This window comes from Juglans regia, chromosome 16, assembly GCF_001411555.2.
Source record: "Juglans regia cultivar Chandler chromosome 16, Walnut 2.0, whole genome shotgun sequence".
Lineage (NCBI taxonomy): Eukaryota > Viridiplantae > Streptophyta > Magnoliopsida > Fagales > Juglandaceae > Juglans > Juglans regia.
In genome coordinates this window covers 6,819,382-6,829,665 of record NC_049916.1, presented here as the reverse complement: position 1 = coordinate 6,829,665, position 10,284 = coordinate 6,819,382, and the positions used below count along the sequence as shown (strand labels likewise).

The following is a 10,284-nucleotide window of genomic DNA, read 5'->3' as shown; positions in this document are numbered from 1 at the left end:
TAAGCCATCTAAACAACAAAATAAATTCAGAAAAAACCCAACACGCGGAACGGAGGGGTTGCGACGGAAATCAGGGCTTTCGAGGGGGATGAGGGTTTCCTTTGCCGCGCGGACTCGATGCAATTTCTTGAGGAGGCGATGGAGGAGGCTTTTCTGGAAAAGGAGGGGCAGCAGGGTGCTTTGGTTGGGACTCGGATTTCTTCACCGGGGGCTACGACGGAAATGAGGGGAGGTCGAGGGGGATGAGGAGCTACCTCGCAACGTGGAGTCGATGCCGGTGCCGGAGGAGGTGACGGAAGAGAAGGGGGGCAGTTGAGTTGTTGCGTTGGACTCGATGAGGGGTTGTCGACGGGGATGAGGGGAGGGGCCACGATGACTCGATGCCAGTGTCGGAGGAGGAGGTGACGGGAGCGTTCTGAAATGGAGTAGGGGAGGGTTTTGTTTTGTGTTCTTTGTTTCCGAAACACACGGGCTATTGTTTCTCTTTTCAATTCGTTTTATGTTTTTTTTTAATATTAAAAGGGATGCCACGTGGGCATCCATGTCAAGCGGGACAATAGTAGCGGGACCGGCAGCGGGGGATGTAGAATTAGACATCGAAAAAAAAGGAAGAAATAACCATAGCTACAACATATATAGAATATATAATTTTATTATGTTTTTTTTTTTCTTCCCACGGAATTTGTGAACAAGCAAAACTTGGCAGTACTCAACCAATTTTACATGCATGCATGCATGCATTTTGGCAGTCAAATAATTAAGCTCGTAATTGTAAGATATTACATGTTGAATGAAGTGCACGACATATCAGGTCGTGTTGCCAACAAAATAATATTTTCTTTTGCATGCTTTGTACTTCATCGGTCAATGCACATCTAATTCTGTCACATATGCAGCAAAAGAAAAAAACATAGAGGGACTTCAAGCTCTTGATCATGAGGCCACCGCTAGCTAGCTTGATATTAATTAGTTCCCTGCACCTTGAAAGCTGAAGCGCGGGAGCGGGACCAAGCGCACGAGGAAAAGTAAAATCTTACGAAGAAAGTCTGTTTGAACGCCACCTTAGATTCCGTTCGATTTGAGAAAGGCTGCTTTTGAAATTGCAGATTTGACTCATGGCCGAGCAACTCAAAAGACGCCCACAAATTAACATGATCTCTACAATTGCAAACTTCATGCCCACGAGCTCCAAGCTTCAAGTTAAAGAATAAAATATTATTAACATATTATTTTTAATATTATTATTATTTTAATATTTAAAAAAACTGAATTGTTTATCATATTTTGTACGAGAATTTGATAAAGTTGTAATGATGAGATGAGTTGATATGAGTTCGGAATCCAAACAAGGTCTTAACCTCCATACTAAAGAATTCACTTCCAGTCTTCAGATGATCAGATAGGATTGGTTTAGATGTTGAGCTGAGGTCAATTATTTATAAATAGTAGTGAGTTGAGTAGTGAATAAAGTTACGTGGAGCCCATCTAAATTGAACTTAAAATGTGTTTCTATGTTAAGATGAGTTTAATACTATTTATAGGAAGGTAAAAAAGGTTGTGGGTTCCACGTATAAAGATATGTTAAGTTGAAAATGACTATGGGTCTCACACGTAAGGAGGTTTTGAGTTGAAATGAATTTAATAATTTAAGAGTTGAGTGTTTGGATGTCAGACTCAGCTTAAAATTAGACTGAGTTCAGCCGAGTCTTGTAACCAAATGCAGCCTTACAGAACTCACACTTCCTTTTATACACGACATTACCAAAGAATGATATTAAAAGCAACACTTTACAAGCTAAACACACCCTGCAACACAAACTCTACAAACGCACCATTCTACTTATTATAAAACCACACTACACAATTACAAAATGATAGATCACTTCTCAACATAAAACACACAATTTCATTAATCTCCAAGCTCCCCGTTTTGTCTCCCTTTATTCCCGGATGGTTAATTCGGTTGCATCCTTGACAATCTCGCTCCCCATCCCTCTGATTTTCTCTCCCACTCTTGCACTCTCTTCACTTTGTTTTGCCGTCGTTCTTGCAGCCGTCGTCAATCACCTTATAGAAGCACCATGCCGAGCCACCTAGATCTACCATTTCTCTTCTCGATCATCTCCACCATGCCTCAAAAGTATCAATTTTGGACCCACTACAGCTCAGCACTCAAATCTGCCATGGACCTCACCCAGCCAGTTGTGAAATTGTGTTTGTAACGCCCCGTCCCCAAAGGTCCTGAGAGTTAACTCATATTACTTGATAATCAATTTCAACAAATATTTCCAAAAGCTCCAAATCAAACGTAACCACTTCAAATTTAATTAACCACACAAACTTATATGTCAAATCCTCAATACAGTAACCCAAAAAAATTATCTTCCTTACATGTCACTTAAACTTATATTTCAACAATATAATTAACAAAAATCATCAATACTCATCGAAAACTTTATATTCTTAATCTACTATTCTTAAGTCGTCTAACCCAATGCCTCATAGTCTTGATCCTCAGATGAAAAATCTAACATATCTGAAAATATTGTGAAGATAAACGGGGTGAGTTATCAACAACTCAATAAGCAGAGAACATATGTTAGTATACATGAACATTTTCACAGAGTTCAGAATGCAGAAACAAAACATTTCAGTTTTCAATATGCATATTTCAAAAATACATATTATCATAAATCCAGAGTGATATTAAAAATATTTCATATTCAGAAAACAACTTTTCATATTCAAAGACTCATTTGGCACAACATGACTGAACATTTTCATCTTATCCTATCATATTATAACAGAGGCCATGTTTAACCCTCGTGGTACGGTTGTGCATTAGGCGAAAAGTCAAGTAGAACATAAATCACCATGAATATCAAAGCGATTGCACTCAAAACAGAAATCCACTATTGTATCCCGTGACACGGCCACATACCAGAGCAAAACAGAATCAGAGTCAGAACAAAATCAGAAAGCCATGCCAAAGGTTTTTCAGATGCCAAATCATATCAAAACAGAGTATTGAAATTCAGATCATTTCACATTTTCTCAAAACAGATTCAGAACATCTTCACATCACATGCAAATTTATCAAATTTTCATATTCGCTCATTTTTTTCACAGTTCAGAAACATAATGTCAAAAATAAATTCACGTCTATACCAGTCATGCCAGAAAATATCTTATTCTTATACAGAATTTCATGAGTAATGCAAAACAAATAATTGAAGTTGTTTCAAGTTTCTTTTCATAAAAAAACATGAATATTTTTCCAAAATTGACCTCAATTTATTTCATTTTTATGCAAAATCTAGCATAAGAACCCCGCTTACCTGGAGTTCTTAGCTTTTCAGAATTTTCTCCAAAAATGTCGAGTCAACTATAAATCGTCACCTGGACTTCTTAGCTTTTCAGAATTTTCCTCAAAAGTGTCGAGTCGACTATAAATCGTCACCCATAAAAATAATCACGTAAATTTTGTAAGTTTCCAATCAATCACGTATTTCAATATTTAAGCCTAAGCTTCTAAAATAACATATTTTAATTCCTCAAAACCTAAAACTCTCATAATCCCAAAATATATATTCACTTTCTAAAATCATAAATATCCACCATAACCATCGTCAAATTCAAAACACCAGTATTTAAACCCAAAACAGCCAACAAATCCCAATATAAACCAATCACACAAACAACTCCATCATCCAAACCAACCGACCCCTTTACTTCTCGGACTCAGTTTGTCAAAACAAACCAATTCACAGTAAAAATGGTTAATGTAAAAATACATTTAAATCACGAAATTTTTTAGGGAAAATACTTACAATGTTATAATATAATTTTTGAACGAACACGGAGGTGCAAGAGGTGGCGGCACAGCAACAGGACAGTGCAAAATGCACTGGGCCGTGGGTCTCAAAAACACACTTTTGAACATGGACAAATCAAGACTCGAGATTACTAGGGAATGGCTTAGAGATGTCGGTGAAGCTAGTGGTGGTGGTGGTTGGCCGTGGGTGGTGGTGTAGAGGGCGGTTGAAGGCCAAAATGTTCAAAACAAAAATGTTGATGGTGGAACTTCACCGATGGCAGATCGGAGCTAGGGATGGGTGGTTTAAGTTGATGGGAGGTTAAGGAAGATGTGGTGAAGAAATGGTGGCCAGAGCTGAGGCGACGGCGGCGTGCGAATACAAGAGGTGCCGCGGTTTGATGCCATGTGTGGGGGCCCACGGCGACTCGAGAGAGGCTGGAAATCGGAGGGTGAGGTCGCCGGCCGGAGAGGAAGAGAATGGGAGGGGTGGTGTCGACCACGACGGCGCACGCGGCAGTGGATGGAGGACGACGAAACAGACGGAAGGAGGGAGGGGCTGCGCGCGGGAGAGAAGAGAGAGAGAGAGAGAGGAGAAAAAGAAATAGGGGGAAAAGAAAAGGAGAAGAAAAGAAAAAGATGAAAAAAAAAGTGGGAAAAAAATGAGGTTCAATTCTCACATCTTGGGTCACAAAAATGATCCAACAAAAAAGATTTCAAAACAGTAAGTAAAATAAAATAATTTAAACGTAGTGGTTAAATGAAAATAAAATAATTAACCCCACAATAAATTAATTTAAAATTAAGAGCACTTTAAATGCATAACAATAATTAATATATAGAAAGCATATCAAAATAATTTTCACAAATAACAAATATCATGAAATAAACTAACGAGAAACTCAATAAATTTTAAAACAAGAGAATCAATATTTAAATTAATTAAAATAAATCATTAAGTTAAAATACACTAAAATACAGGGTATCACAATATTTCTTGTTGTCGGGTTGTGAATTATGATCGAATTAAGTATGTGAAGAGTTGGTCATAGCATGCGACAAAAATGCTATAACATATTCATCTATCACGCAAAAGCAAACGACAGTTGGGGTTTATTAGGATGAGGGTCGTTAATCAGTACGTAACAGAACAATGTTCAAAAATTTTAAATAAAAACAATAGCTCTTGAAAAAAAAATGGACAAAACAAATTCCGTTAAGCAAAAGAGTAGACTCATCTAGCTTCCATCATTGAAATAGTTACACTATTTATTGAGCAATTTTCTGCATAATTAATTTTTGGATTCGAGTGCATTAAATTCCGACATGTTGTAAAGGCAGGTTGCTTCGGTATAGGTAGAGGTGCATGTTCATTGCTTATCATTGAAACCACATCAAACATGGTAGGTCGATCAGATGGGGATTCTTCAACGCAAAGCAGCCCGATGTTAATTAATCTCACTATGGTGGACTCGCAAGAAGGACGCCCTATCATTGAATCCATCAACTCCAAACTTCGTTCATCTCTCCACAACTCCCAAGCCTACTTTCATTTCAAATCAAGCTATTTGTTAAAAAGTTAGTGCACTTTAGTCTATATTGAAATAAAAGAAGAGAAGGACTTGAGAGGTTACAAAAGCTACACACATGGCTAAGAAGGTTGAGTGACTCTGTTATAGAAGCCTGTATTCTTCTCGCCACTCACAACCTCTAGTAGCAATATTCCAAAGCTAAACACATCAGACTTTATCGAGTATAGACCCTCCATAACATATTCGGGCGACATGTAGCCACTGCATTTCAAGATTTAGAACATAACTTTTAAGTAGCTTGCTCGATGAATTTTGCAAACAATACCACGTATCATATATATAACAAGTAGATAGTATACTCACTGAGTTCCAACAACTCTGTTTGTATTTGCTTGTGCTTCGTTATCTCCAACTATTCGAGCCATGCCAAAATCTGATATTTTCGGGTTCATTTCACCATCCAAGAGAATGTTACTGGGCTTCATATCTCTATGTATGATTCTTAACCTTGAATACTGATGAAGATAAAGCAGTCCTTGAGCAATCCCATTAATAATGTGTATGCGTGTCCCCCAATCTAGCATCTTTTTCTTGGTTGGATCTGTTTATATGTTACAACAAAGCAAATTAGCTCTCAAGAATACGGAATTACACACGCACATGCACATATGTATGTGTATATACGTGTATATGTAATGAGATACATGAGCATCAAGATGACGAAACAAATGACACACCGAAAAGGTAGAAATCCAAACTTTTGTTCGGCATGTACTCGTATATTAGAATTTTTTTATCTCCTTCCATACAGCAACCCAAGAGTCTAACAAGGTGTTTGTGCTGGAGTTTTGCGATTAGTGTTGTCTCATTCATGAATTCGTCAAGCCCTTGTGTAGATCTGTTTGAAAGCATTTTAACTGCAATTTCTTGGCCCTTAAGTGACTTCCCCTGTGAAAGGGAACCACAAGGCCTTTAACTTTCTGCAAAGTTTATATATAATAGTTGATTGTCTCGATAATTTTAGAAGCACATTCATTTTGGAGAATGAAACATACATACCTTGTAAACAGGTCCAAACCCTCCTTCTCCAAGCTTATTTGCATTTGAGAAATTATTGGTTGCAGCTGATACACTCTCATAACTAAATAGCGGTAACTCCACATCTTTCTTTCCACTTTTTGTCGCATTATCTCTAGTGTTTGTTTCGTCATTGATTGCATGAAGTTCAGTATTAAAATCAAATAACAGTAGATCATTGCTTGAAACCACATCTCCTGTTTGATATAGAATGATGCAACTTTTGTCATTTTAATAGAAAATCCTGTATTTTCTCTAACAAAATCAATTAAAGGAGTTTGGAATATGTTGGTGAGGTTAGTTGGAGTTCTCCCGAAAACTTGGTCAGATAAATTACCTACCTTTGCATTTGAGCTTTCCCTTGCTTGAGAAACCAACTAAGAGGCAAAAGATTAGCACCATTACAAGGACCGGCAAGGCCACAATCACCCATACTTCCCATTTGTTGCCTGGTTATGATGATAAGAATGACTATAAATTAGCTCTAGAACTAGAACCGAATTACGTATCCATTAAGTAAGAAGATAATATAAAGTTATGTACTGGACATCATCATATTGATCCTACCTTTGGTATTTTGAGGCTCTTCGGCAGAGAGTCTGAGAAATATATCCTGTCCTGCCTCACCATTATCTGAGGATCGCTGTAAGTTCAAAAGAGATCCTTCCCATATCATACACCCGCTGCTGTTAAGAGCATAAGCCGTGCAAGAACAATTATTCATGCAAGTTAATTCACATGATCTCCTAGCACTCTGTGGCGAATATGCTTTCGAGTTAACAGGCAATATCGCGTTTGATATTTTTAGGAACCAATCTTTTTTGCCATTACGGTTTTCACATTGTAAAGGGTGTTTCCTTTGACAACCACCTGACCAATCGTTTAGTCTGTTCTCGATATCTGAAAATGGTTCAAACCCTTTTGGACAATCACAAGGGTTAGATGAATTATTGTTATAAATACCGAATGCACCACACAATGCATAGACATTTGACAGTGATGTCGGTCGAGCCCAAAGTACAGTCCATGGGTGGCTCAGCGACTTGGACCCAATTGCCATGATCTGTCCGGTAGAAGTAATCGAAAGATATTGTGCATAAAGAAAAAAGTTAAAATATGATAAAGAATAAGTAAAGTAGGTTTCATTTTCATTTGACACCAAACTCATGTGCATGTCGGAGAACAAAGATGAATTGTTCCAGACTCCACTGCTCCAATAAACATGGTGTGATAAACACAAGCAGAGTTCCTTCTACTTGAGAAGGTACTCAGTAACCACGAAACAAGACCCAAACAAGAAATCTCAAGAATCGGAGATCAACAAACAAGAATATTAACAAGAACAAGTAAAATAACAAGAAAAGTATAAGGATAAGAAATACAAACAGATATTACGTGGTTCGGCCCTAATGGCCTACATCCACGGCAGGAACAGCCTCAGAGATTATTCTTTATTGCGCAATCTTCAAAAGCCAATGTATATACACAGATCAAGCTAATACTGAGCCAAAATACAAGCCTCAATACAGCTTTATTTCTTCCCTCAGTAAAACCCTAGAATCCCTCACATATGTACAAAGCTCTCTCTCTGTTCTCTTCGAAAACAGTAGAAAACAAAATGCTCACCAAGAATAAAATCCCGTAACCCTAACACGGCTAAGAGGCATATATATATGCACTAAAGAGATGGCCGCGCGTGTCCTTAATCCAGCGGCTGAAGAGCACAAGTCAGGAGGCCAAATGGTTGCTCACGTGTGAAGCACATGACCTCAACTCTGCATATCAATAAGTGCCGCTGCTTATCACCAAGAGTCCCATTCTTTTAAATGCTGCATACACACGGTGTTGGAGAAACAAATATACAGAATGATGGGAGTAATAGTTGACACAGTAATCAAAATTCTCCACTTTGACAATATTAAAACCATCACTCCTATCCTACTCTCATATCGGCTGTTCCTGCAATGTCCCTCTATTTGGGATCCTTAACATTCTGCATGTTAATAAGGTTCAGACAGTGTCTGAACTTAGCTACCGGAAGGGACTTAGTCATCATGTCTGAGGGATTTTCCTCAGTTGGAATTTTCTCTACTCCAACTTCCTAAGACTCTATTACATCTCTTACAAAATGAAGCCTAATATCTATATGCTTAGTCCTTTCATGATATACTTGATTTTTGGCCAAGTATATGGAACTTTGGTTATCACAATGTACAGTAATATTTCCATTGAAAATCCCTAATTCTCGTGATATACCATTTAGCCATATGGCTTCCTTTATAGCTTCTGTCAAAGCTATATATTCAGCCTCGGTAGTAGACAAGGCCACAACAGATTGTAAGTTTGACTTCCAACTAATAGCCCCCCCATAGGCAGTAAAAACATATCTTGTTAAGGATTTCCTGGTATCCATATTACCAGCATAATCAGCATCTACAAAACCCTCCAACTCACAACCCTTTTTAACATTTGAACCATATTTCAGGCCCAAATTTATAGTTCCAGAAATATACCTTAAGAGCCATTTAATAGCTTGCCAGTGAGCCTTACCAGGATTACCCATAAACCTACTAACAACACTGATAGCATAAGTAAGATCAGGTCTTGTGCATACCATAGCATACATCACACTTCCCACCATGCTAGCATAGGGAATTTGTTGCATGAATTCAATTTCAGATTCTAATTCTGGTGCCTGGCTAGAGGACAGCTTGTAATGCTGACCCAGAGGTGTACTTGTAGGTTTAACTTGGTCCAAACCAAACCTTTTTAGAATTTTTAAGAAATAATTTTTCTGAGATAGGTACAGACATCCCTCTGACCTATCTCTAATAATATCCATTCCTAAAATTCTACTAGCAGGTCCTAGTTCCTTCATGTCAAATTCAGATTTCAACATACACTTAGCCTGTTTGATTAAAGCAGGATCTTTACAAGCCACTAACATATCATCCACATACAGTAAAAGATATAGTAATGTTCCATTAACATCTTTATAGTAAACACAGCTGTCATAACAGCTTCTTTTAAAATCATTTTCAAGTATGTAATTATCAAATCTTTTATACCACTGTCTAGGAGATTGTTTTAGACCATATAAAGATTTTTTAAGTAAACAAACTTGATTTGAGTTAATGTCTTTTATGAACCCCTCAGGGGGTTGCATGTAAATAACCTCTTCTAATTCTCCATGTAAAAAAGCAGTTTTTACATCCAGCTGTTCTAAGTGCAAATCATGATATGCAATGTAAGACAAAAGTAATCTAATGGAACTATGCTTAACCACAGGAGAGAATATCTCATTAAAATCTATTCCCTCTCTTTGAGTGAAACCTTTAGCCACTAGCCTTGCCTTGAACCTAGTACCTTCTACCCCTGGTATGCCTTCCTTTCTTTTAAAGATCCACTTGGATCCCACTAGTCTAACCCCATTAGGTTTGGAAACTAGTTCCCAAGTTTTGTTTTTCTTTAAAGACTCCATTTCATCATGCATAGCAAGTATCCACTTAGTGGCATCCTTGCTGGATATAGCCTCTTTATAGGTTCTTGGTTCTTGATAAACAACCTCATCTGCAACAGTCAAAGCAAAAGCTGTAAGTTCAGCTTGACCATACCTTAGAGGTGGTTTTATAATCCTTTTCTTTTTGTCTCTTACTAAATTGTAAGAATCAGAACCTGGTTTATCTAATTCCTCTGAGTTTGAGTCCTCAGAGTTACTGTTTTGCCTAGTCTTAGGATCTATTGAGGTGTTTGCCCTCTCCACCTCAAATTGTACCTTTTCCCTAGTGATACTAGGCCTTTGATCTACCTCTGACTTAGGTATCCTAGCCATTTGGGATTCATTAAAAAACACATCTCTGC

General features: G+C 37.7%; 1 protein-coding gene across 1 annotated transcript; it reads right to left on the bottom strand.

The window, feature by feature from the left end:
• Positions 1–5,465: 5,465 nt before the first annotated feature.
• On the bottom strand, positions 5,466–7,483 carry LOC109007459 (G-type lectin S-receptor-like serine/threonine-protein kinase At1g11330). Its single transcript, XM_035686180.1, has 6 exons — positions 6,991–7,483; positions 6,765–6,872; positions 6,406–6,620; positions 6,084–6,294; positions 5,710–5,947; positions 5,466–5,607 (listed from the first exon to the last, which is right to left on the bottom strand). The coding sequence occupies exons 1-6, from the start codon at positions 7,481–7,483 to the stop codon at positions 5,466–5,468; spliced, it is 1,407 nt and encodes a 468-aa protein (XP_035542073.1).
• Between the last annotated feature and the right edge of the window lie 2,801 nt (positions 7,484–10,284).

Coding starts and splice junctions, on each gene's coding strand:
- LOC109007459 (XM_035686180.1), bottom strand. CDS start 7,483: ATGGCAATTGGGTCCAAGTCGCTGAGCCACCCATGGACTGTACTTTGG. Junction 6,621..6,764: donor GGGAAAGCTCAAATGCAAAG/GTAGGTAATTTA, acceptor TATATCAAACAG/GAGATGTGGTTTCAAGCAAT. Junction 5,948..6,083: donor TTTGGATTTCTACCTTTTCG/GTGTGTCATTTG, acceptor ACATATAAACAG/ATCCAACCAAGAAAAAGATG.